The sequence below is a fragment of the Eretmochelys imbricata genome, chromosome 21, assembly GCF_965152235.1.
Source record: "Eretmochelys imbricata isolate rEreImb1 chromosome 21, rEreImb1.hap1, whole genome shotgun sequence".
Classification (NCBI taxonomy): domain Eukaryota; kingdom Metazoa; phylum Chordata; order Testudines; family Cheloniidae; genus Eretmochelys; species Eretmochelys imbricata.
In genome coordinates, this window is record NC_135592.1 from 8,352,179 (window position 1) to 8,379,479 (window position 27,301).

Genomic DNA, 27,301 nt, shown 5'->3' on the forward strand with positions numbered 1-27,301 from the left:
CCCAGAGAATTGGTGAGTCCATATTAGAAGCATCCCCTGTAAGTGTCTGCCTCTGGGGAACAGCTGGTTACATACACAGTTGTTCAGGACACTAGCATGAGAGCTTTGCAAGGACATATGACAAGCCCAGCTGGAGTCACAGGTGTCTGGATGGTAGCTGGACGTGGCTGCTGAGTTCCTAATCTACCTTTAAACTCTCCTTCACCAGCCCACGCTGCCCCAGTGCTATCCTGCTGTTAGCGCTATCAATTATTTAACGGCAGAAAAGCTGGAGCAAAGCTCATGGGCACCAGGCCAGCCGCGGAAAGGAATCCCACAGCTTTTCACGCTTCCTAAACTACTCAACTCTTTGCCCGTTCCCTCAGTTTGGAGTCTGCATCCCACTCTGGGGGCCTGGCAAAGAGAAGGGAGCTGGAGGCTGCAGGGAGAATGTGAATGGATAGCCTTGTGGTTAAGGCTGGGACTCTTGAGACCTGGGCGCCCCCTCAAGTCAGTCATTTGATCTCTGTGCCTCAGCCCCCTCCAGCTGCAAAATGGGGATATTACTCCTTCCTTGGGCTGTTTTGTCCAGTTCGACTGCAAACTCTTTGGGCAGGGACTGTCTCTCACTTGGTGTATGGCCAGCACACAACACAACGGGGCCCCGATCTCGGATTGGGCCACTTGAATACTTACCGTAATCTGATGGACCCTCACAACTACTGAGCCACGCAACTGAATGGGGAACGTAGGCCTGCGGCCTCCAATTTGCAGGTTTAGGCCTAACAAGATGGCAAATTCTAACCCACCACTGATCAACAACAGGCAAGATCAGGAACGGTTCCCCTCAGATCCTCCAGAGCACATGGGAGCTTGGGAGAAACAGCTCCTGTTTCAGTCCCTCTCTGCTAACCCGCCTGGGCCAGGCCAGCCCCTTACCTTCCACCGGCGACGTCTTCAGCCTCTTGCAGATGTTCTGCACACCCCCGTATGTGTCATTTATCCTTGCGACGGCCTCACTGCTCCGAAGCTCCATGAGGGTTCGCAGGTCGACCAGGGAGCAGCCGAAATCCCCTTCATGGCTGCCCTCGGCGACCGAATTCCCAGGATGGTGGTCGGCAGCGTTGTTCGTCATGTTGCCAAAACAGCGGGAGTCGCAACAGACGCGTGTGGAAAAACGCTGGCTCCTATTTGTTCACCTCCCTCCCTTGACAGTCCCGCAGGTGGGACAGACGGTCCTTGGCAGCTCTCAGCAGCCACCTTAGCTCCACAGTCCCGTAGAGGACTGGATGGTGGAGCCTCGACAGAGAAGAGAATCCCTGCGGACGTGCTGGAGGTGGGGAAGGGGAAGCAGGTGCTTCCTTCTACAGCTTCCCAGGTGAAGCAGCGTGACTAGCTGAGCCCAACTTCTCCAGATAAAGGTGTAAACAGGATGTGCATGTTACCGTGGAAGCGACCTTAGCAACAACCAGTGTCTCTCTTGGAGAAGGAGGAGGGTTCCCTGGATACCAGCGGCAACGGGAGCTGCAAGACAGATTTAAAACAAAAATACCGTCATTAGCAAGAGGCCCGAGATGCACGTGCCATGGAACGGGGGACCGAAAGCCATGGTGCTAGGGCTGCACCTATACAAGAAATACTGGGAGGCAGTAAGGTCTAGGAATGGAGCACTGGAGCCAGGAACCCCCAAGTTCTAATCCCACCTCTACCCTGTTTTAGGGCAGGATCTTAAAGGGACATGCCCAGCTGGACAACCAGATGGTGTAAGAAAAGGCTGCTTCACAGCAAGAATGCTTAGCACTCGTAGTCCTTTTCAAGCGGGACGGTTAGCTAGCAGAAATGGGTCTATTATTTGCATTACTGTGAGGTGTAGAAGCCTGTCACGGCCCAGGACCCCGTGGCGCTAGGTGCTGTACAAATACAGAACAAGACAGTCTAAGCTCTGCTGACCTCAACAAAACTATGCTGCTAAATGGTAGCTGAGGATCTGGTCCTTCATCTCAATCTCAAAGCACTTCAAAGTGCATCAGCATCACTGGTCTAACTACGCAGCAGGGAAGACTGAGGGCCCCCCGGATAAATGACTTTCCAGTTGAGTCACGAAGAGGACCCAGGTGACTCTCTGCTCCATCCACAGCAGTCTGGCCCAAAGCAGAGAGGAAGAGAAATATTTCCATTTATTTGTTTTAAAAACAAAGACTTCCACTGGAAAACAGCTGTCTCTTACACACCCCTCTGTCGTGCCAGGGACGCCCTGAGAATCTGGCTCTGAAACTGACTATATATAAAATGTGAAAGTGACTCCACTGATTTCTTCTCTGTCTGGAAGAGACAAAGCTAAAGAAGTAAACAAACATAAATGTGGACAAATAAATTGGAGCTTAAAAGGCCTTTTGTTTAAGTCATGAGTGGATTGTCAGTTAACATGGGTAAAAACCCTCAAACATTTAAATACAGAGAGATTTTTATACTACATCCCTTTAGCTTCTTTGCCCGAGTTTCCCCATCTGTACAATGATTACTAGCTATTACCATTACTTAGAATGGGGCAATGAGGAGGAGAGAAATACTATGACTTATTCAGCAATGAAGCCCCACGTGCAGACACAGCTGAGTTTGAATCAGCACCAGCTATATCCTGCATGGAAGGGAGAATTCCAGAGCAAGTCTCAGTGGGTTCCCTGAAGCAGGAAGGGAGAGAACCTGAAATATTAAAACTGGGGAGGATTCAAGAGTCCATTCCAGATGGGCAGAGAAATCCACGTCAGTTTCTTCTCCTCCTCCTCCAGGAGAAGAAGGGAGTCCCCCTCGGCACCTGTGACAGTTGTAGGGAAATGCTGGGACGGAACTTCATACCCCAGTTGGATTCCAGACATTTTTGGGCCCCCATGCTTTCCCTGCCCTCTCCAAAAGCAGAAGCAGCTGGCAAGGAAGGAGTCGGGGGATTGAACGCATGAGGATGTCCCCCTCCCCAGATTGCTAGAGAGGGCTTTCTCCACCAACAGTCCACGACTGCAGTCTGCTCAAGGCCACTGATCCTGAAAATGCATGCACAAAGCGGGCTTCTCTCAACTGGGGGTGTTGCAGCTATGCTGCAGTTTGGGATTTCTTCAGGGTTGCATCTGCCCTGAAGAGGGACTGGGGAGACCAGGAAGTTCACAGCAGCCTAGCTACCACAGTCCTTGAAGCACCCTGTTTCTTAGACTAAACTCTGATGGGCAGAGAAAGAAGCTCTTCCTACATGTTTATATGGGGCCTTTGGGCACGAATGCAACACAATTAGATAAACACTCTACCTAAGGGGTCACCAGAAGCACAAGAACGTAGAGGAGCAAATTGGGAAGGAGGGACTAGGGCAGGGTATGCTGCTAGGAAGCCTTCACCCCATCCCCTTCCCTTCTCCCTGAATGCAACATGGAAAATCTCAGTCCCTCTGATGCTCTAGCTCCTTCCATAAGCAATAGGACAGCAGAGATCCCGCAGAACCAAACTGCAGAGGCAAAGATGCGCATGATCCAAGCTGCGTTCTCAGAAAAACCATCCCGCTAGGCCAGAGATTAGGGTATTATGACTCCACCCATCCCCCAGCATAATTCAGTTACTTGCAGGGAAGGCAGGAACAGACTGAGCTGTGGAGATTAGAGATAAGGAGACAGGATAAGAGAAGACTCCATGCTGGTGGCTAAAGATATGGAGTCAGCATGCAATAGGGCTGGAGGGAGACCGTTTCTCTCCATATCTTTCTTCTCACTTGGGGCAGAGAGAACCTGACAGATGCTGTCTGTGAGCCCCCAAATTTAGCCTCTGAAGGGAATTTTAAGAGTTGCTACAGATGTCAGGTATGACAGGCGCAGAAGTGTCCTCAAGAGATGCCTTTGTGAAAACAGGGTAATCCTGGGAACACAGCATCATGTTAGTGCATGAGAACCAGGAATGGAGATAGAAAGGGAAGCCAGCCAGCCAAGTTACTGTCACATCCACCCAGGGAGAGCAAGACACCCAGAGCAGACCCAAGCAGCACATGAGCAAAGTGGGGAGCTGTAGCCCCTGTTTTCCAGGAAACCCCTGCTCCTTTCACTGCTACCACAACTCCCCCTGTCTGTTTGTTCATCCTCCTTTTGAATCTTTTAATAAGCCAAGGTCCCAACCCCACAAGTTGTCCCATGCGGGTGGATCTCGGCGCCCATGGGGATCCAGTCAAGCAGAACAGCTTGCAGAATCTAGGCTTTTGACTGTAAATTCTTTGAGGCAGGGATGGTCTTTGTGATCCCTGCCTGAATCATGCCCAGAACAGGGCTCTGATCCCTGCCTGGGGCCTCTAGGTGCTAATATGAATCAGGAACCACACTCCCACCGTGCTGAGCCCTGGACACACATGGATGACCAACAAACTCCTTGTTTAAGGAAGGAACTCTAAATAGGCCATTATTAATTTTCAGGGTTCCCCTTAAAGAAGTAGGCCCACCTCAGGGATAGAGAGAGTCTGCGTCTTCCCAGCCTTAAAACAAGAAATCCCTTAAGGAAGCCCTGCGGTAGGTCATTGGTATGGGACTGGGGGGCAACTCTAGGTCATGGCTTGGTGCTATAGAAGAAAGCACATCTGTCCCTCCATCTACTTGCTTTGCCCTCCCCCACCCCACCCAGGAGCCTCTCTAGTGGAGCCGTTACTCATCTATCATTTAAGGGCGTTAAAGCTCCCTGCAGGAGGAGGTACAAGATGGCAGATCCAATTAAACAGACCCCTGCTGATTAATAGCGTGTTGGGGGATGGGGGAGGGGATTATGGTTCCTATTTTTTCCCCTTTCATAACAAATAACATCTTCTGAAAAGAGCTCAGAGGTTAAGAGAAAGGCAGCTAATTAATCCTGGAATTGCAGACTCCATAATTACCCCTGGAGGAGCCTGCAGGGCTCCTATCATTATCTCCCCAGATTCCTCTCCTCAGAACTGGAGCACCAGGGATCCCTCTTGGCAGGTTGCAAGGTGGAGAGGGGCGGGGGAGAGAAGAGACCAAAAAATAACAGATTCCCAGGGGAGGAAAGTCTGCTTACACTCAGACAGCTCTAGTCTGCACTGCTGCCCATTGGAGTGGAACTGTGGTCCTAGAGGGTAGGGCACCGAACTGGGAGTCAGGAGACCTGGCTCTGCCACGGACCTGCTGGGTAACCTTGGGCAAGTCATGTTTCCCCATCTTTTTTGTCAGCTCTACTTTGACTGCAAGCTCTCCAGGGCAGGATCAGGTGTATGTCCCGTGCCTGCAACACGGGGGCCCTGGGCTTAGCTGGGACAGACAGACCTGGGGCATGTCCAGGAAATACGCTCCCACCGTGCATCCAGGTGTAGCTGGGATGGATCAAAAGCAGCTTTCAGTCTCCTTTAAAGACGGCTATCCCCTCACCTGGGAGTCCGGGTGCAAGCTCAGCCTGGCCACACTTTGACCCATGAGGTCTACAGCTTCACACTGACCCCATTGACACTCTTACAAACACCAGGTTCACCCTAATTGGGGGGGGGCGGACTTTGGACCACCACAGTAGGTTTGCCCCAATCATGCAGACTGCAAATCAGGGGACACATTAAGGTGACACCCACCTAGCCACGTCATTCCAGGCAATTTACATGTCAAAGGCCCAGTCCAGCCAGTCTCCTCCTGGGCGTTAAATAGTATAGCTGGAAACTACTGAACGGATGTGCTCAGGGTGCTCTTTGGAGCCAGACAAATGGTCCCAGAGGCCCTGCCAGGGACAGAAAGAACCCACGGGACAGGGTGATCCTCTGGAATCTCCTTCCGGCCCCACCAAGGCCAGGGAGAGAAGGAGGAAAGCCCCAGCAGCCAGCACTCTAACAAGCATCTAATGACATTATTCAGCTGACTGTCCCTAACTCCTCCACTGAATGCATCCGATGAAGCGGGCTGTAACTCACAGAAGCTTATGCTCAAATAAATTTGTTAGTCTCTAAGGTGCCACAAGTCCTCCTTTTCTTTTTCCTAACTCTCTAATTAGTTTCCAGAGCCTCTAGGCACCAAGGGGGAAGCTGTTCTTTCCCTGGGTCCCTTCCTCTGAAGGGGGAGTAAGGCAGAGAGTGACTAAGGGAGGGAAAGGCAGTGGGGAAGACCAGAAGAAGGCTCCAAGCAGCCCAAACACTCAGCTGCTGGCAGCCAAGTGCAGAGATGCTAGGACAATGCTGCATCCTTCCACCTAGTACTGGTCATGTGAAGCAGGGGGTGGGACCAGAGGGGCAGGGATTGTTCCCCAACTGACCCCTCAATAGGCCAAAGGAAGTGGAGAAAGTCCCCAACAGGTGAGTCTTCTTAATTGGTATCAGATGGCTCCTAGCACATTTGTCCCCCGATTCATATAGGATTAGGGGTGGATCCATCAAGAGGCGGTTCTTCAACCAGTGGGCCTCTGAGCTGGACAGGACTAGCCTGGGATTCAGCTCTGGCGGTTGGGTCAGACCCAGAGTCTGGATTCTGATAAACACAGTCCCCACTTTGCAATAGCCACATGTGGAGAGCTCTAGGGAAAAGGGATCCATCTCAGCCCTCTGCATCAGCTCCACCAGCATGCCTCCATGACCAGCAATCCCCTCCTTGCTGCTATTCCTGCCCTGGGCTTCATCCATACAGTTCTGCTAGCACACCTCACTCCCAACCTGCTGCTCCCCTCTGCTATTGCATTCTTGTGTGTCATCCCCCTGCACCACCATGTCCAGCCATGCCAGTGCCTCTTGGTCCCAATTCCCTGCTCTTCCGGTCCTGGGGCATCTGCTGAGCAGAAACAGCCAACGGTGCTGCCTTGTGATGAGCCACAGAGCAATGGTCATCCTGGCAAGTGAATGTAAACAACTCCCTTGAATTCACCCACATCATAAGCAAGCTTTAAATCCAGGTCTCCAGGGCTAAGTGCCCTGGGCTGGGGCTAGGAAAGGAGAGAGGGTTGGAGGAGACATCCTGCAGCAGAGGGGTATGGCAAGCAAAGGCTTCCTCTATGTCAAAAGGAGACTAGGGAATAAGCCCCAGGGGGCCTATGCTAAAACACCTCTGCATTACACTGGCTTTGATACCCTTTGCTGGAGCAGGAACACAACAGCCTTTGAACCCATCTCCGCACTGGATCACGCCCCAGCCCAGCCACATCTGCAAGTACAGGGGCAGGGACAGGGGAGAAGAGTGGAAACATTTACAGGCCAGGTAAGCGGGGGAAGGGTGGGTGCTGGCTGGGCAGGCACCCAGTGGATGTAATGCAGGGCTGGCACGGCTGGGTTTTATATGGCCGTCTGCAGAGGGCATCAAAAAAAGGGGAGATTGAGATTTAAAACCAAAAAGGATCCTTTCAAATGAGGGGAAAAAATAAAGGAGGGGCAGGAGAGAGAGGATGCTGACAGGAGTGGCCCAGTAGGGTCCTTCCTTTCTACACCTAGGTTGGGGGGGGACAGGATCCCCCTAAAATCATTGTCATGTACCCCCCCAAATATACACACACAGCCCCCTCTCCATCCCCCCAAACCCCCTTCCCAGCAGACTCCTGCCCCCAGCCGCACCCCAACCACTCCCATCCCATCCCCCTTCACAGTCAGTGGGTGCTAGCCAAGTGAGAAAGGAAAGAGGGAGGGAGGGAGTGTGGAACAGAGAGAGAAGCTGGCAGGAGCAGGAGGAGGGAGCAGCTGATGAGGAATGATGGAGCTGATGCAGTGCTGCAGACAAACCTGCCCGGAATAATAAACGGCTGCATTACACCTCCAGCATGGCAGACGGAGAAGACACTTACTGGCATTAGGGAGACAGGGCACCCCTCCCAGGGGTGGAAAACCAAAAGTGCCTAAGTGCCATCTCTCCACTCCAGGGTGCAGGGACTGACACAGAATGGCCAGCGGGATCTGGGGCCCAGACCTCCCCCTAGGAACACAGGGCATTCCCCATGTGAGAAAAAGGGAAGCTACCCCTGGGCAGGAGCAGGGGAGGGTGAGAGACTGCTGTGGGACGGCCAGAGAGGTTATCCTCTCTAAAACAGTCAGGCCCAGCCTTAACATCCAGTAAGTACCTGCCAAGGGGGGCATTTTCCCCCTTTCCTCTAGACAGGGCTCTCTGGGGCCTGCAGTCACAGTACGCTGTTGTATTTGCCTTGCTCCACAACTCAGAGACTTTGGTGTAGCTCCTCATGCTGCTACTAGGGGCTTCACTCCTCTTGCAGACCTATGTCCCCTGTTGCGGGGGAGAAGGTCCTAACTCCTAGATCTGGGATGGCAGAGATCAGTGGCCTGCACTGGCTGGATGATTGGCCTGGGGCTGGACTGAAGCAACAACTGCTCAGGCTGGGGAGGTCCAAAGGTGGGCACCTAAAAAAAAAAAAATATATGGAAGCATCCAAAAGCCATGGGCTCCTTTTGAAAAGGAAGGTCTAAAAAAACCGAAAAAAAAAAAAAAGGTTGTTGGCTCCCTGTCCTGGGCTGCAGGTCTGCAGATCCCAGCCCAACTCTGTCCTCTCCTGGGGTCTTTGGAAAGGGTTGTACGCAGCATCGTCTCCAGAGACAATGGTCCGGGCCAGCATTTCCCTGTATCTCCCGCAGAGTGTCACCCAGGGAGAGGGCTCCCTTGGTCACAGCCAATGCTTCAGCCAACATGGCTTACAAGTACCTCTGAGGATCCCAGGTAAGTCCAAAACGGATTCCAGCTCTGGCCTAGTAATTCCCTCAGCCATCTCCTGGAGTTGGCAGTTTCCCTTTGCTCTTGCAGTAGCAAGGTGCTTGGGGGGGGGGGGGGGGGGAAGGAGTCAGGCACAAGCTGTTGTGCTCTGACCACTCTAGCTACTGCCCTTTCACGACTAAGGAGAAAGATGCGCACAACTTGTGTGTCAGGATTGAGACAACAAGGTCTGGGATCAGCCTGCAGGGCTCAGTGCAAACATACCCACAGCCAGTGGAAGCTGGGAGAGGGTCTCCCTTACCTTGGCTTTGCTTTTCCCTTCTCTCCCCCAAGTTACATTGCCTTGATCATCCCGGCTCTCCATGCTAGGAAGGTGCCCTGTTCCCAGCAACTAGCAGAAGCTGCTACAGCCTTGAGTGCAGCGTAAGCCTCTAGACCAGTGGTTCTCAAAGTGGGGTTCGCAGAACGTTACAGGGGCGTTCGTCAGAAAAATTTCACTCATGGCAGCCAGAGGACCCCGGGCATTGGAGACAGCAGGTGGGACCCAGTTGCAGGGCAGACAGCCTGAGCCCCAGGGAGAGCAGAGCAGGGCAGGGCAGTTGGGGCTGGCAGCCTGAGCCCTACCCCCCCCCCAAAATCAGCCGGGGAGCCGGCCGCCCGAACCCCAGAGCTCTGCGCAGGGCTGGCAGCCTGAGCCCCAGGGGTCAGCGGGACCTGCAGCCCGAGCTCAGTGGAGCTCAGTTGACCGGGGCGATCAACGGGGTCCAGCAGCAGGAGCCCTGCTCAAATCCCTGGAAACATTCATTTTCAGGAGGGGGTTCACGAGATTTCACAATTTAGTGAAAGGGGTTCGCGAGCTGTTAAAGTTCGGGAATCACTGCTCTAGACGGATTATATAGATAGGGATGATCTTTCCCAGAGACCAAGGCAATTAAAGCAGACCCAGCCAGGTAGAGATCCTGGGTCTAGAGATCAAGCACAGTTGATTGGTTTCAGCATTGGACATGGGGGGTGTAGCAGGCGGCATACAGGCTCACTGCCCAGTCATCTCCATTGTTCACTCCCCAAATGGGGAGGAGGATAGGGATGGAACTTCGAATTCCTATCTGCCCCTCTCCCCTAGCCTCCACCACTCTGGGTTCCAAGGTTAAAGAGCATCTCCTCAGCTCAGATGCTGAGTCCCTCTGGGTATTTCCCCACCTGTCTGCAGGCAGATATCACAGCGGTGATTCAGGATCCAAGGGTGGAAGAACGGGCCCGATCCTGGTGTCAAATGGAGTTTCTCCCATGTTGTGCTACTGGGAGACCAGGACTGAGCTCGCTGCTTCGAGGACAGAACGGCCGGTGAAGCAAGGAAGGATCGTGCCTCATTTAAAACAAATCAGGCTGCTGCCTTCAGAGCCCAATTTTAACCTTCCCCAAGTTTCTCCTGGGAGTAACAGGCTGGCTCCCGAGTCCTTCTACGAAACCATGCTCCTTACTCCTAGAGGAAGTTAAAGGAACAGAGTCAGAGAGAAAGAGCAGGCCCATGTGGCATTTGGCCCCATCCCTTCCATGCAGCGAGGCAGCTGCCTGGCAGGTTTCCACGTGCCCACAGCTGGATTGCTGCAGGAGCCCACAATAGCCCTGATGTCAGGGCCCTGCAGAGGAACTCCGCTCCAGCACCGGAAGCTCCTTGTGGTGGACGCCCCCCCCCATTTTACTGGAGAGAGTCACCCCAGCCTGCTACGGCAGCAGCTGCTTGTTTTCTCCAGCCCTGGTGACAGGGTGTTATAAACACTGGCTTTGCTGTAGGTTGCTATGGCAAACTCAATGTAAAGCTTTGTCACAGGGAGACTATTTATGCCAAACGGAAAAGAGTGTCCCAGTTTGGGGGTTAAGATTTTTTTCAAAAAAAAAATTTCTTTAAAAGCCCAGCTCTTAACATCGCTACAGGCCCACAGCCAGGCTGAGCCAAGAATGAAGGACCCCGAGGAGGAGGAGGAAGGAGCAAGATCGATCCAAAGCAGGGAAAGATGCTCCCAGATGGGCACAAGACCAAAAAAAAAAAAGCCACCGTCAATTTAGAGAACAAACCCAATCTGGTGCCCAAAAGCACCCTGGGTAAATGAACCCGTGGGGGGGGGGGGGGGGGGAAATCAGGGCTGCTTCATACAGCACAAGTTCTACTCACACCTCCTCTAATTAGCGCTCACCACCAGGCTGGGGCTGAGCGTGCGGCTGCAGGGCTGACTCACCTCCGCAGAAGTGATTCGGCAAAGGAAGAGGAATAAATACCAAAAAAGCGCCCAAAAAAGCAAAAGTGGCTTTGTGATGCCACAGAGGAAAAGCAGATGTGCTAAGTGCTACCTCTGGGGGTTATTTGTAGATCAGAGCACACCACGTGGGTGCAGCAGCTCTGACTCCATGTTCGGACGGGCGTAGACGTAAGAGCACAGGGCTGGATTCCCAGCTCCTCTGCTATTGCGCCTGAGGCAAGGCTGAAGTGGGACTTCCTGTATTTTGGGGCCCTGTGCTACAGCAGAGCAGCCTCAGGGCTGCTTGAACTTATACAGTTTCTCATGGACCCCTATGGGCCTGGGGAAGCAGAGAACTCTGGCCATACCCCAAAACACCTCCTACATCATGGCTTGGAGCAGACCCAGGGCAAGCTCTCACCAGCCAGGGAGGTAGTCTGCACAAGGGGGCATTTCCACCCACTTTAAGGCCCCTTTATGCTGCCAGGATGGCATAAAGGAGCCCTGGCATAAGAGGGAATTGGACCTATATACTGCCAAGATTTTCCTGCATAAATCTGTGCTCCAACGCAGTCCAGCTGCCTCTGGGAACCACTGCTAGCAGTGAGACAAAACTGCATTCCCTCCACTCATGGTGCTCTCTTCCCTACAATGGCAGGCAACCCTGCTGGCTGCTCCTGCATTTAGTGAGTCACACAATAAACGGGGCTGGTCCCCCAATTCACATACACACCGACCACTCCCCAGACAGTGAAGAGGCCAGCGGAGTGCTGACAGATTCAATTAGTTTATAGAACAGCGTAAGGGTGATTAGAGTTTTGGAAAGAAGTTTATATTGGCAGAATAATGGAGGTTTTTGGGTTTTTTTAATATATAAAAAGAAAAAAGTTGGCCAAAAGGGATAAGCCACTCAAAAGTGGCCAAGCTGCCTTCCCACCCCAGGCTGCGATGAAGAAGCCCCACTCATCTCCTTCCGGGAAGGCGGCAGGGGAATGATGGGCCCTGTTTTGGGTTATTGCAGGAGAGGAGAATGAGACCTGCTTCTAACCAACGGAGTGGGGATAGGGAAACTCCAGTTTAGGCCCAAAATCACTCAACTTTCCAAGTGCTGCTCAAATGCTAATGAAAGTATTCTCCCTCCACCCATGAGGCAGGGCTGGGCTATTCTCCCCATTGTACACATGGGGAAACTGAGGCACAGAGCGACTTGCCCAAGGTCACCCAGGGAGTCTGGGCAGGGCTGGGAACTGAACGCAGGCCAGTGTCTTAAGCCCCAAACCAGCCTTCCTCTCCCAACATTCCTCAGTCTGTCTGGTCCTGCAGACAGTGGGCAATTTGACACCAGAGGGCGTAGATAAGCTGAAGTCTATACAGGCGAGAGCTGACCCATTGCCCCTCAGCCACCACACCCCAGGCTTAGTCCCCAGACACCGAGAAGGGTGTTAGATAAGCAGATGAAGAGCACAAACTTGGCCAGGACTTGGGGAAGGAGGTGGCAAGAGTAACACGCCAGATCCATCCCTGCTTCGCATCAGCACCCCAAGTTCATCTGGACCGTAAAAACCTTATTTTGAGGGTGTGGGAGGAGCCAAACATGGCAACACACCCACCCTTCCTTCCCCCCCCCGCTCACATTTGAGTGCCCGGATGGTGGGGCACACACACTGTAAACTCCTAGAAACACCCCAGCCACTGAGACACGCCAACTGGCTGCAGCCCGACATGGGTCCAGCCTGCGTGCGTGTGCGCGTTTGGGGGGGGGGGGGGTGAGGTTAACCTCTCCAGGGTGGGCCAGCAATGCCAACAGCTTTCAGGGCCTGGCCAAGAAGGCTCAGCAGGTTATTTATAACCCATCCAGAGTCACTAATGAGAGGAGCAGAGAAGGTGACTCATGGTTACAAACCACAGATTTAGCGGAAGGAGGGGCGGGCTGATCCGGAGCCTGGCTCCCAGGGCACTGGGGTTGCTAAGAAGCGGGTTGGATTGGCTCGGGTATGTGGCGGAGATGGGGGTGTGAGGAAGGGAGCGGTCTACAAATGCTGGGGGCAGGATCTCTCCCTCACCCTTGCTCACAACCAACCAAGAAGGGGACACCTGGCTTGGGACTAAGCCATTCAATGAAGCCCATGGAGAATGCAGCAAAAAGTCACCCACTGCCAGCACCTGCCGACACCAACACCTAAAGGGCACAGGCAGCAGAGAGACTTGGGATCCTGGCACTGGGGATGGAGACCAGCAACCCCAAACTGAGAGGGGATGGAGAGGGGGAGGTGGCAGAGAGCAGGAAGAAGCAGGAAATGGAGATGCAGGAGGGGGAGCCCCCTCTCCCCAAGCACATGCTGGCTTAGCACCCCCCCCCCCCAATAGCCCACCAACCCCTCATCGCCAGAGCTGGCATCTCCCTCTGCCAGACGTCCCTTGGAGTGTTTCCTCCCCCGCAGCCCTGCTTCAGAGCAGCCCATTTGTGGCAGCATCGCAGACACTGGGGAAGACGTGGAGGAACTTGGCAATCCCCTGTTGCAGGTGCCTCAACCAACACTGCTGCCAGGAAAGCAAATCGCCCCAGTGCAACACAGCTGTGAGTCCGTGGGGAACCTCTCCCCCACCCCATAGGACAGGCTTAGCTTTGCTGGCTTTCCTGGGAAAGCACCCTGTGCCCGCTGTGGGGGCGGGGGAGGGCAGCAGTTATGCACATCACTGGTTCTGAGGGGAACAGGCTCCTATCCCAGGAGAATAGGAAATGGGAGGGTTAAAATAAGGGGGAGTCAGGAGAGAACAGCACCTCCTTTCCCTGTTGAGCTCCCCCTCATACCCTGGCTGGGCAAGAGCCTCCCCAATCCAGCTCCTATTTGCATTGACCATTTTGGGACCAGCATCCCAGCTCCTATCCTTCTGGAATGGTGAGCCCGTCTGCTATCCTAAAGCCACTTGGCCATTTAGACTGTAATGGGGTAAAACAGCTCCCGTGCACCCCCCGCCAATTAATTTAACACCATTTACATAGCACCAGATAACCAGGGATCTCCAAAGGCAGGTCAGCATCAGCCCTATTTTATAGAAAGAGAAATAGAGGCACAGTAGCAAGGCAACTTGCTCCAGTGCTCAGGGCAGGAACACAATCTCCAGGCCCCGGCTCTAGCCACTAGACTCTAGAATCCCACCAAGTGCCTTCCCTTGGTTAGCTTATCAGCGTTAGCTGCAGAGGGTGCTGCGAGCTGGGCTGGTGTCTGTGCAGGCCTCCGTGCTTCCGACGTTTCCTGAATGGAAACATAGCATCTGCTCTTTGTCCCCTTCACACACGGCATCGCATCGTCACCTGCCACAAGAAGCAGAGCCCTGGGAAAGTGGAACAAAAGCAACTAGGAAACCGATTTCCTTAGCATTCCCCAGCTCCCACATCGCACGGACGCCTGCACCCCTTGCTGCCAGCCAGCCCCCACTCTGATGAGCTGGGATTCAGGAGCAAGCATGTGAAGAGAACGCAGTTATTGGGAGCAGTGCAGAAAGTGCGCTTGCTCTCTACCTTCCAAATGGTGCAAAACTGGAATCAGCCACACCCTGCTCTGCCCAAGCTTTATCTGCCACCGCCAGCCAGCTGTCCCTCTCCCCCCCCCCCCCCCCTTCACAGTTCTCCTGCCCCTTGGAGGTGGGAAAGAGAATCGTGTGTCAGAGCCTTCCCTGTGTATGTGTGTGGTGCTTGTGAACATCAGCTGTGTGTGTACACATCAGCATCTATGCATCCATTGTGTGTCAGTTGCATCTGTGTGTTGGTGCACATGGCCATACCCGTCTGCATGCCAGTCAGGGGGTCAGCTGCCCAGGCATGAGCGTGCCAGCATCACATACTTGTTCAGCCAGGTGGGTCGGAGAGTCTGACCCGCTGTGGAATGAGCAGCACCCATTTCCTGGCTTCCCTCCCTAGTCTGTGCAGGGACTAAGCCGCAGATAAACCCACCACCTCATCCCACGACTCCAGTACCTGTCCTGGTTCATCACCAAGCCCCTTGTCCTCCATGCCTCTCCAGCCACATCTGCTAGCCTGGCCCTCCTTTGAGGGCAGTTTCCAAGCTGCTCCCGGGTTCATCTCGGAGGGTGGGATTTGCCAGTCTCAGATTTTCCTAGAGGCCACTTATCTCAGGCTACCTTTGGACTGTCCAGATCTGCAAAACTGCCTTCCACTCCCACATCTGTGAAACTGTGGCATTTGACACCAGCTGTCCAGTGCCCTCTTTAGCGCTCAAGTGACAACTTTGAGTGTCTCTGCCTAATCCCCACTGAAAAAAAACTTGCCTAGAGGAAAGCCATTGCAGAGTTTGACACATTTGGCACTCTGCCAGAGGAAGCCAGGGCTCAGCAAGCAAGAGAAGCAGGGGGGCTGCAGGGCAGGACGGAGGAGCATTGGGCCCAACTGTGTGGGGGAGGCATTTAGGAGAGCACCAGGACTATGGGTGACAGCTTGTCTGGATTAGCACTGAGTGCTGCAAGTGAGGACTGAAGTGCATGGACAGAACTGCACACATCAGGGGAGAGGTAAGGGGGCTCAAGACTGGAATAGCAGGGACTTCTGTGGATCTGGACAAGGTGGTATTGGCAGAACTGTGTAAGGACCCCCGAACAGGGCCATTATGGGTCAGTAAGACTCATTGTGAGAGCTGCATGAAAACTCACTGTACTTCCTCTGGCCGGGCCCTGTTACTCCATCCCTGCACTGCTGTTTGGCAGCACCAGAGCCTAGGCTAGAGACCGGTGCTGTACCATCCCCGGCACTCAGCCCAGCAAATGCACCTCAGTCCTCACCTGGGCCGAGCACCGGAGGCTGTGACGAGCTCCCCTCTGCCCTCCAGCCGCCCAGTGTTGACTTCCTGCAGAAGTAAAAACCCCTTCTGAGAATTAAGCAGATGGACTAGGAACCTGGCCCTGGGATGAGGACATTGGAACAAAGCAGCGGGACAATCAGCAGCCAAACAAAAGCCTGCCCAGACATATCAAGTGCTGAAGGCTCAAATTCAGGGCAGTTACTGAGGCTCTTGAACTCAGGAGAAGAGCTCAAGACAATGGGAAGGTAAAACAGAACCCCTCAGTATAGGGAGCCCTTGAAATCCAGTGTTGCCAGGCAGCAAAGGTGGGAAACTTCTGCCCAGAGGCACCCTCCAGCAATGCAGGAAATGCCAGCCACCTGGGAGTTCCTATTTTCTACAGCAGAAGATTTCTGAGTCCGTTCCAGGAGCTGCCAGTCAAGCTTAAAAACCTGCATGATACATTTAAAGAGAGCACTAGAAGATTTTTCTGCCATTAATGGTATTTAGAGCACCGTTGTGAGACTCACAGGTAGGGAGAGCCACAAAGGTCAGGCTTTGGGAGTGTCCGCACTAGGGAGAAAAGGTGCTCTTACTCACATTAGCTAACACATAACATGAGGTGAAACCCTAGCCAAAAACAAGGCAGCTGTGTAGTTTGAGGTGAACACAGGCTTCCCTGTAACATTTACCTTGACCTGCTCAAACCTGTGACAGCTAGAGCTGCCTTGACCTCACTAGGCTCTGACCACAGGTTAGCTAACAAAGAAAGCAAGCACCTTCTTCCCTTCTAGAGTGAAGAGGTTGGTGGATTGAACGTCTGGGATTGGTGTGAAGTGTGCCTCAAATGCCGCCGCCCCCCATTTCAAACAATCTTGCCAACAGCTATCTGAAAAACTGGTTTCTCAATTGCAGTGCTAAACCTGTTCATCTAAGCTACTTCGTCCTCTGACTAACCCTGCTGCCCGAGCCCTGGCGAGGCTCAGACATGGGCAGAAGCCGCAGGGCAGCCGAGAAGCAGAACCACTTGGAAGAATCCTCACTCATGACTCAGGAATGCGGGAAGCAGTCAGACTGCCAGTACCCCCAGCCTCAGGGGCTTTCCTTGTGGAAGCTGCACCACCCAGGAGGCAGAAAAATCTCTGAGGAGGGGAAATCTCCAGACGAGCTGTCAAGAGAAACGTTTCCATCTAAGGCCTTGGTATTTCTCTCCTGGCGCCTGCAGTAAATCACCCAAGTTCCCCTCACAACTCTTGTGCTTTACAAGGTAGCGCTAGAGCTGGAAAGGGGGTTAGGGGAGAGCCCTAGGAATGTGCAGGGGAGGCTGAGTGCAGGGTTGACTTTTCAAAGCCCAACACCTGGGATCCAGGGTTGGGATCCAGGCTCCGTTTTACCCTAACTCCCCCAAAGAGTTCAATCGGTTCGGTTCAGGTCTGCTGCTTTTGGGAGGCAGCAAGGTCTAGTGCAGCGTCTCTCAGTGACTGGTCTGTGGACCGTTGCCAGTCTTCGAGACCTGTCACAGTTTAGGAAAGCAGAAAGCTGGCTCCTAATATCAAACAAGGTTGAGCAACACTGGGCTAGTGGGTAACCAACTGACGGACTCAAAACCAGGATTCTGTTTCCACGGGGTTGCTGTGCAACTCGCTTTCCCCTCCTGTGCCTCAGTTTCCCCCTCCCCCACATCTATTTGCATTGCAAGCTCTTTGGGGCAAGGACTCTGTTTGCACACAGCCAACTGGCGAGGATCTTGTGTTGCTCAGGGCCCCAAGGTGCCACCATCATACAACTTGTGACAAACGACATTAGCCTCTTGAATGAGATAGTGAGGAAAACCCAAGAGACTAGCGCAAAGGGGATGGACTCTTGCACAAGAAGTCCAAGTGACTGGCATTTGCCATTACGGGATGTCACTTTTGCCTCCGCTGACCAACCTCTGCCCCTAACACAGCATGTCTGACACATGTTTGTCCCCTCTGTTTGCGAAGCACCATCATGGAATGCCACAGTTCTGCACTGTGAAGGGAAAAGAAACAGCTGACACATCAGGGCATTTGCTCAGGTACAACCTGAAGTCAAAAGCCAAGCAGGCCAACAGTCCATATAATCCTCCCCCACCTACTCCAGGAAGCCATCTACCCTCACCATTTCACAGGGCATTGGTGAACGTCAATGCCTCTGGGCTGGGAGTGGTTACATCGATGGCCAGTGTCAGGGAGCAGCCACCAATATATTAACACTGGAAATGAGCCAAGGGGCTATGTTCAGATTCCACTACCCCCATCAAGTTGCAGCGTATTCAGATCTAGGTGCAGGCTCACCCTTCACCAACACGATCCCTCCTGGGACAGCCCCTTAACAGGCCCTATGCTGCAGCCTTGGACATAGGGACATGTCTGGGGCAGGCCTAGGAGACGGTTGTGTCAAAGGTGAGAGTGGAGAAGCGGCAGGAGCGTGGTACATGCTGGGTCCACAGAACAGTTGGAGCCCATTTCGAAAGTGGTGAAATAGAATGGTGCTGACACTGAAGGACCCAGGTTCAAATCCCACTGATGCCCTGGGATATCAAATCCACCCCTTAATGCATGGGCACAGGATCATGATCCAAGGGTAGCAAATGTAGAAGCTGGTGATGAAGGGAAGGGGAAGAAAGAAGGAACCCAGGAGGCTGAAAGCTGCTTTTGGGGAAGGGCTCAGATGAGCTTGACTTCCACTGATCAGATAGAGCCAACAAAACCCAAGCAGCGAAGTTGTCTCTTTCCCCACCACACACTAGGTGGTGCCCAGCCAGGCAAGAAGACCCACCGCCAAGCAGAAAGCCTTATCCCGGCAGCCTTGCAAAAACCCCATTGTGAACTGCAGCATTCACCACCCAATCAGACCATGCTAGCGCATGAGAGCCAAAGAGGGAAGCAGGCTCCCACTGTCCAAGAGGGGAGATTTTCCCCCCTTTTGCTGTGGTAAATCCACCCCCTTGAGAAGCAGTAGCTAGGTCAAGAGAAGAATTCTTCCACTGACCTAGTGGTGTCTACACCTGCGCTTACTTCAGCTTAACTACGCCCCCTACGTGCAAGGGATCAGTAGTAGATAAGCTACATTTACCATCCCTTCGAACGACTAGAACAAGGCCTCCCAGTCTGAGCAGCAGAGCGGAAATTACACTGCAAGAGGAAAGACCTGGCCTTGCAGTTAAGGCCCAGGGCTCCTGGGTTCTATCCCCGGCTCTGCAGCGACAGGCAAGTCACAAAGGAACAAATTCTGATTGTGGAGGCTGCTGGTTTTTAGGAAATACATGGGCTCTGCTGTTCAGAGGTACAGCTCCCATTGGCTTCAGATGGAATGACAGTTGCATGGCTCCCCTGGGGAAAAGAAAAAAGCAGCTCCAGACTTCAGGTGTCCCAAATTGGGCCTGTCTGTGCCTCAGTTTCCCCATCTGCACAGTGCAGTTCATCGCCTACCTTCCAGGGAGGCTTAATTCATGGGGATTTGTGCAGGGCTTGCAGACCCTTAGATGGAAGGTATTAGAAAAAGAGCAGAGTACTATTAAGTTGCTGGCTCTCAGCCCTGTGCTTGGGCCATGCAGAGAGGTCCCCAGGGCATTTCTCATCTGACAGTGAGAGAGGGAAGACTGAATCCTGTCCAACTACAAAGGCTCCCAAGCTCCTCGCCTCCTCCCAGCAGGATTCCCCTCCCAGCAGACTGCAGGAGGTTCTGGGAGCTGGGAGTTCCCCCAGCCAGGCAGATGGGCTGCTCCCAGCAGCATTTCTGCCTGGCTTGCACAGCACAGCAATGGCACTGCAGGCTGATGCAGAGTCTGGGAGTTTTCCAGAGGAAGCCCTTGCCCCCTTTGAAGCTTGTTGTACAGAGTTCTCTGTGATGTGAGGTCAGCCAGCAACTTGGAGAGGACGTGAGTGAGGCCAGCATTAAAAATACATGCGAGAAGTGACAGGCAGGAGACAAACTCCTGTCTCCTCAGCTTGGAGTTAAGAGCCCTCTCTCCCCGCCTCCCACATCCTGATCCCTGCAGCAGGTTTGGCTGGGCCAGGCTAGCACTTCTCCAGGCAGCTAAAGGTCACAAGGGACATGCTGATATGAAGTTAGCGGTCAGAAATGTAGCCTGCCAAACCGGCAGCTCTGTATGCTCAGCACTACCCATGCATCTCAATCCTGACCATGGCACCCTGCTATTCGAGTCCTGGGACTCCCTGCTTCTCCTGATGCACCTCAGTCCTGACCCACAGCCTCTCCCCAAACACTGTCCCAGTGTCAGGAGCCACACATACAGTCTGCCTCAAGCCCCCCAAGCATGGCTCTGTACCTCTGCTGAGCAGGTCTCTCTGGCATGCCCCAGCCCTGCATGGGGAGGGGTGTCCAAGCTCAGCCCTGCTTCTTTGGCCAAGCAGGCAGAGCAATTCCTGGAACCTCCCCAGAGCTGCAGGAGACATCAACTCATCCATCCCACTGTCCTCCCCCTGCCTGCACCCAGGCCCCTTCCAAGCATCAGGCTGTTCAAGAGCTTCCCCATGTAGACCTGCTAAGGATCCAGGCTCATGAAATACCCAAATCTCCCCTCACCCCACCCCACGCACACACGCATTCAAGTCTCCATCCACAGAGCTGCAGCAGCCTCATTCTGCACTTCCTTCCTGCCCCCACCACTGTCACAACAGCGCCTTGCTGCCGGGCACAACTCTGGCCATTTTTGCCTTCTCGGCCCACTCCAACCCCGTCTCTACTGGGGCCCAGCCTGCAGATGCAGCAGCTTCAGAAGGCAGTTGCATGTTTTTTGGGGCAAGGGGAGGAAGAGGCAGCATGCACAAGCAAGGCCTTGCAGCATTCACTCCCCCTCCATGTGCCACACCCTGGCAGCGAACCAGAGTGCTTGCGAAGGAGCTTTCCTCTTCAGAGCACTGCACCCAAGCTCAAGAATCCAGCTCCACCCTGCCCCCCTCCCTCCCATGCATAGTTCATTGTGAGAGCTGGAGCTGCTGGCATCACGCCCAGCCATTCAGTGCCATATGCCTGCATCTCAGCACCCCCTACACTTGCCTCACACACACAGGCTCTGCCATACCCACTTGCAGCCCTGGCTGCTTCCCTGTTTCCACTGCACAGAGCCAGTCAGCACCAAGCCTTTAGGATAGCCCTCAAACCAGTGACAGATTTCCCTACAGATGTTTGGGATATACTGAACTCAGACAGTGTCTCACATGCTTGGAAACGCAAGCCCCAGCAGGGGGAAGAGCAAACAGGCTGGGTTTGGAACAGCCCTCAAGGCGTCCCCACATGCAGAGCAAGTTTATTGGCACTAACAAACAAACTCATTCCTGCAACGTCCACACAAAGCTGCGATGGTTCCTTCATTTTAAAAAAATGGGGAAACCAAGGCAAGGAGCAAGAGAGGCCACTTGCCTGAGGGTCACACAGCAGGACAACGGTGGAGCTGAGAACACACAACTGAGGGTAGGGTCACCACTTTTGGTCTGGAGGTTTCAGCATGAGACTCTTTGAAGGTTAATCTTTAATTCCTGTTGACGCCAGGACAATCTTGAAGGGTTGGCAACCCTAACCTCAGGGGCGCCTCAATCTTACGCCCTATCCAAATAGGCTGCCTCTCTGTGCCAAAAGCCAGGCATAAGCCTTCCCCCAGCTCTCACTGGAAGAGGGAAGGGCTGGGAGCCCCACTGACGGCTGGCATTCTGTGAGGGGACTTCACGTTCGGCAGCTGGGAGAGGAGGGATCTCAGCATGGAGACACTTGAATCTGACCAGTGGAGAGGGGACAGACACGGAGATCATGAAGGAGAGCAAAAGAGACCTAACAGAAGGATAGAGACATGACACTGCGAGAGAGATGTGTCTATTACCAGCCAGCACACATGGCCACAGCTAGGTTATTTTTGGCAGCTTGAGTTACGCTGGCCCAGGGAATTCCTATCCTGAAGGTCCCCAGGGAGCTTAAAATAGGCCCGGTCACTTCCTCCTAGCATAGCTGCAAGCAGCTTCCAGGGCTGGGATCAGGAGGGGGCCAGCAGGTCAGGCTCTGGGAGTTAGCAGGGTGGCTGCTGTACGCTATGGGCCTCAAATATGTGCCATGGGCAGCACGTGTATGGTAGCATCTCTTGGGCATTGCTGGATGAGAACAGGCCAATGGAGCTCTTCCCAGAGGCCCTGTCTGCCCAATGGCACGCACCAGCTCCCACGTCTAAACTGGCTATTTAGCTACTAATACAACCACTGGAAGAGAGGGGGCTGAGTCCCCCCCCCCCACAGCTTTTCACTCTTCTGTTATGTCCCCTCCCCCCCCCATCATGTCCTCTGCCTGGCTGCACCTCCAAAGAGGGGGCGCATGGCTGACACACTGGAAAGCATCTCCCTGGGGCAAGCTAGTCGCTGTGGTAATACTGCTCCCTTCCACAGATGCAGCATGCTTTCCTGACCGACTGCCTGTACCACTCAGTATCATCATCCCTGCTTCAGAAGGGGAAACTGAGGCAGAGGGGGAGGGGCTTGTCCAAGGTCACATGGTGAATCAGTGGCAGAAACAGAAGCCAGGAGTCTTGACTGTTCTCCATCCACCCACCACTAGAATCCACTCCCTCCTACCGCTGGGAATTGAACTCGGGAGTCTGGACTCCCCAGCCCTGTGCTGAACCATTGCTTCCTGTTGGATTAAGAACATGTCCCTCTCCTGGCTGCGACACTGCTTGGCCGGTCAGACTCTCCCATCCCTGGACTGCCAGGCTCCCCTACAGAAGAAGGCAGTAGCTTCTGGGTAGCAAGCGCAGCATAGCATCTCCTTACCAGCAGCCTTGCTCTGGCAAGTCAACAGGAACTTAGGGCAATGGAGCCAAGAGACATGGCCGTAGTCCTGGCAGGGAGAGAGTTAGGGTGCAGCCTACAGATATCCCCCATTGTGGGCAAACTAGGAATGGGGCCACCCATGTAGGACTAGGGACAGCTCCCTGTGCCAGCTCTTAGTTGAAATGGGCACAAATCAACACCCCAGATCAGAAATTCCCCAACACGGGGATTCTTGAAAGCCAAATCCCACCATGCCATCCAGAGCTTCAGATGCAGTCACCACCTCCCCCCCCAACAAAATGGAGGCAATCAAAATCCAGTTCAAGTTTGTGTGGCTCCAAGCCTATCTTTAGCAGTGATCTACTTGGGGTAGGAACTTCCCTTAAATGGGACTCAAACTAGAACTTTGCCTCCTTCCCTGAAGTATTTTGGCAGAGATGCCCAATCTCCACCCACTCTCTTCCTCTGAGCCCCCCTAAATGGTTAAATACAAAGACCGCAGAGTGTAGCTGTGATAGGGGAAAGAAAACCACATGCTCTCCCAGGGAGAGCAAGCTTGCTGCTAGCCCAGCTTCCCTCCCTGGCAAGCCCTGCTCCTGGGGAAGTGTAGGCCGTTTTCCATATATAACTGCAAACTGTTCCATGCAGTAAGAAGTCCAATTAAAGGGAGGGAGACACACAAGACCAAAAATCAATATTTGTAAGACGGAAGAAAGCCTGCACACCAGGCACCAAATTCAACCCTTGCAGAGCAGCACCTGCGATATCAGGAGATCAGACCCAGCGCAGTGGTGGCTTTGCACAGTCGATCAGGGCACCAATAAATGAGAACAGGGTCACGTGGGCCAAGGGAGCAGTGGGGGGAGAACAGGGCTGATTGGAGCCAATTGTTCAAGCTAGTGCAACACAGCAGGGGACCATTCACACACACATCCACCCACCCACCCCCCCCGCACTGTTTCTATTGTAGTAAAACAAGGAGACATTCCCAGGGTCCTGAGCAAGCCCATCAGCCAGCCAGCCCACCCCTCAACGAGCACAGCCTGTAGCTGAAGAATGACCGGCCAGCCCAATGCTGCCTAAACAGCTGGATCGGTTTCAAATGTACAGTGGAACTGAGCTCAAGGGAGTGACACTCCAGCCAGGAGTCACAGGTCATCTCAGTACCTTGCATTGTGCCAACTGCAATCCCACCACAGCAACAGGTCTGCTTAGCTGGGAGAGATGGAGCCAGAGAGAGGAGCCATTGCTCTAAGGCCTTGTCTAGACTAGGATTTCAGCCACTGGGGAAGCAGAACCAGGGAACCTTCTGTCCTGCTCCATGCAAGTCCTTGTTCAGGTTCTCTAGTGACCAGAGCTGTATGCTAAGCCATGTGACAAACATCTGTCACATGTGGTTCACAGGCCTCTCCCCCACACCCCTACCAAGTTGCACTGGTTTAACTGAAACCACTTTCATAACCAATGCAAATCTGTGTGTGGATGCGCTTATATCAGCTTTTAACTGTCACAGGATAGCTGGTCCCCGTGCATAGACCAGGTGAGGGGTTCTCAACAAACATTTGGTGGCCTCAGCAGCCACCAACTCTTGCTTGTATAAATATGCACGTGCCCACATCCAGGTCACTGTAAATGTAGGGTTTTTTGCAGAGACAATAAAACTACTGCTGAGAAAAAGATTTGTTAATATCACTTTTCACAGCAAGTCCTGGCAAGTTAAGACCTGGATAGAGGGGTGGGGGGGGATGAGGGAGCAGAGGCTGGGGTGATGGATGGAGGGCCCTGCCAGTGCGGTCAGAAGCGTGGGCTGGTGCCCTGGGCATTGGTGCCCTGGGATGGTGCCTGTAGTGGTGAGCCCAGGGCCAGGGGTCAGTGTCCAGGGCTGGGGGATCAGCGCCTGGAGTGGGCACCCAGGGTCAGCGCTTGAGATCAAGCCTGGAGCCCATGTCCTGGGCCAGCACGCGCCAGACCCAGCTGCTGCATGACCAGGGCCGGGGATCGGTGCCCATGGCCAGCACCTGCCAGAACCCAAGATCAACACCCAGGAGCAGCTGCCCAAGGTCAATAGCCAGGGTGGGGGGGTTGGAGCACACCGTTGGGGGTTGGCCGCTGCCAGGGCTTGGGGCTGGCGCTTGGGGTCTGCCTGCTGCTGCATGGCCAGAGCCCGCGCCTGCTAGAGCCCAAGGCCAGTGCCGGAGATCTACACCCAGGGCCAGCAGCTGCTGGAGCTCAGGGTCGGTGCGCACTCCAACCCCTGGCCACGTGGTGGTGGGCTCTAATCCCTCGCCAGTGGCCACCAGTGGGATTGCGGGTCAGGCAACACATGGCCAGAGCCAGAGCTCAGAGCCAAGGGTTGGAGTCTGAAGCCCCATGCCTGGAGCCCTAGTCTGCAGCCAGGCTCCTTAAGTCCCCGCTGCACAGCCACCCAGGGCTGAAATTGAGCCCCACTAGGCCCGTCCCCCCTCACCGGGGGAGGGCTCACCTTACTCCTTCAGCGTTGTGCCTCACCAGTCTCCAGAGATGTGCATCCAGGAGCAACAGGGAGGAAGGGAGAGAGAGGCCGATGCTTTGCACCCGCCCCACATCCCCACCCAGGAAGTGGTGGTGGCTGCAGGGAAAACCCCCTGGTGGCCACATTTGAGGCAGGGTGGCCTCGGCCCAGCCCCCCAGGTTCAGAACAGCCATGTCCAAGCCAGCCAGTTCATGGAGGCTGGGCCACACCTAGGCCTACAAAGGGCTGCCAGAGGGCAGCAAATGGGAGGTGGAAGGGAGTGAAGGTGATGGCTTGGGACAGCCTGTGCCCGGGGAGGGAAAGCCACAGTGGAGAGTAGCAGCGCCCATGCTTGGGCTAGGTACCCAGGGAGACAGCCCTGAGGCTACTGTCCCAGAGAGGGGGCAGAGCTGGTCAGAGATGGGGCCGGAGCCTGGATGTGAGGACAGTTAAAAAAAAAAGATTGTTTTTCTGTGTATTGACTTGCTTCTATTAAGCAAATAAACCTCTGGAAAGAGATTGGACAGGGCAGCGTGTAGTTTAGAGCCGGGGAGAAGCCCTGCTCGGTGGCAAACTATTTATAGCTGTTCGGCTTGTGCCTGCAAGTTTCCCAGCACAGCTGAGCCCACGTGAGCCAGGTTTCAACTAGTGTCCACAATGGCGTGTGCACTGGTTTATAAACGAAGAAATACCAGTCACTTCTAGAGCAGCGAGTGCAACAGCCTGCGTAGAGCCGGGGCAGGCAGGTGAAGTGGGGATGGGTGTAAGACATGCTGCCAGCTGACCACTAATGCTCATTCCCCATGTCGACCACAGGCCTCCTAGCGTAACCCTGCAACCAGCTCACGCGTTGCTGAAGAGATTAGGACTTGCCTACCCATGCTTCGCATGCAGTTTTTAAACACTAGCATGCTTTAAGTGCTAGCACATTTAAGAGCCCCCTCTTCCCTGAGCCAAGACCAGGCCGACACGTAGACGCACCTGTAGAGCGACTGGCGCTGCTGCAGCTCACCCCGGCTCCAAGGAGGTTCCCTGCATGTTTCAATTTCCACCCCTGTGGTGGGCTCTGGTTTACCCTGCACTTGGGATGGAACTGCCACCTTGAGGCTTTTGGAAGCCTGAGCTAAAGTCGTCCCATCCAGCCTCGGTCTCCTCTTTCAGTGCATCCAGGCTTTTGGATTTTTCCTGTTCCCTTTCCATACCCTGGGCTGGATTCAGTTATCCCAGAATAAATCCGGGGCCACTCCCACTGAAGCAGGGTAGCAGAGAACAGACTGACATTTAAATGCCTACTTGCACTTCCTTTCTCTTCCCCCCCGCCCCCCAATTATACTTTCAACATGCCTCTGAAGTCACAGTTTTGTGCCTACAGCAGGCTTGGTTCTGACCTATAATTCTCCTCCCACTTACTGCAGCAGCGTCCCAAACCCCATCGCATGGTTTCTTGCTCCTGTCTTGGGAAATGCCTCACAGGTTCCCGGCTGCATGAATACAAAATAGAAGTAAAAAAAATCCAACACCCCTTTCCCAAGCACCAACCTGAAGTCATGAGCCACAATCAGCCATCTCATGCCCTTCCATTTAGCAGATGGGTTGACTGCCCTGGTACAGTGACTCCACCTCTTCGATCTCCAGCTTCCCCTTTTAGTGAATGGCCTCTGAATTCCCCCACCACCAAAGCTCAGCACTGATCACCACATCATCACTGATAGGACAGTGGCAACGAGAGGCCCTGTATGTATGCCCCACCCAAAGGAGCTTGGTAGTGTAGACAGAGGGAACATAAGTAACCAGATGGATTTTGCACAGTCCCACTGTCGGGAAGGGATTTTGTTCAGCAGCCGTTTAGGGGCAGGCTGGACTGAGTTGGGTTACGTATCTTGAGGCTTGGTCATTTCATTTAAGATGGAAAAGCTGCAGACAGGGCAGATCCTAGAGTCAGTCTGGAGGGCATCAGTCACAGCACCCTCCTGTCATTAGCAGGGTTTGGGGCCCTCCGTCACAGCTCAGGGCAGATGCGAGCTAGACCTCCCCAATCTGTCTGCCCTTGAATCAAAAGCAATGAGCCACCTGAGCGGTTCTCTTATTGGGGAGATAGTACAGCCAGCTAACCCGATGTTATAAGTAACCCGTCTACCAGTCCCAATCGGTTGGCTATCGGCCCAAAATCCATTCAGCAGAACAGTGAGGCCTGCAAAAAACCCACAACACTTGACACTTAGGCTGCTGGTGTACTGAGACCACGACTGGCCAATGTGGAGCAATGCGGTCTCATTGTTTCCTTGTGCTCCCCGACCTGTCTGTATCCACCTGCTGCCTCTCATGTTTCAAGGGTAAGATTTTTGGAGCA

The 27,301-nt window shown here is 53.8% G+C and overlaps 1 protein-coding gene across 5 annotated transcripts in view; it reads right to left on the reverse strand.

Annotated features, from left to right (window-relative positions):
• The window catches only part of ATP2B4 (ATPase plasma membrane Ca2+ transporting 4), a 99,580-nt gene that overhangs the window by 52,628 nt on the left and 19,651 nt on the right, over positions 1 to 27,301 (reverse strand). For 2 of the 5 annotated variants that reach the window (XM_077839314.1, XM_077839310.1), the window contains exons 2-3: positions 9,828 to 10,110; positions 919 to 1,503 (exon numbers count right to left, since the gene is read on the reverse strand). In XM_077839314.1, the coding sequence (XP_077695440.1) occupies positions 919 to 1,114 (196 nt within the window). In that variant the 5' untranslated portion in view covers positions 1,115 to 1,503; positions 9,828 to 10,110. Of the gene's footprint in view, positions 1 to 918; positions 1,504 to 8,025; positions 8,486 to 9,827; positions 10,111 to 27,301 lie in introns of those variants that run through there. The other 3 variants (XM_077839311.1, XM_077839313.1, XM_077839312.1) reach the window with 3 other exon arrangements.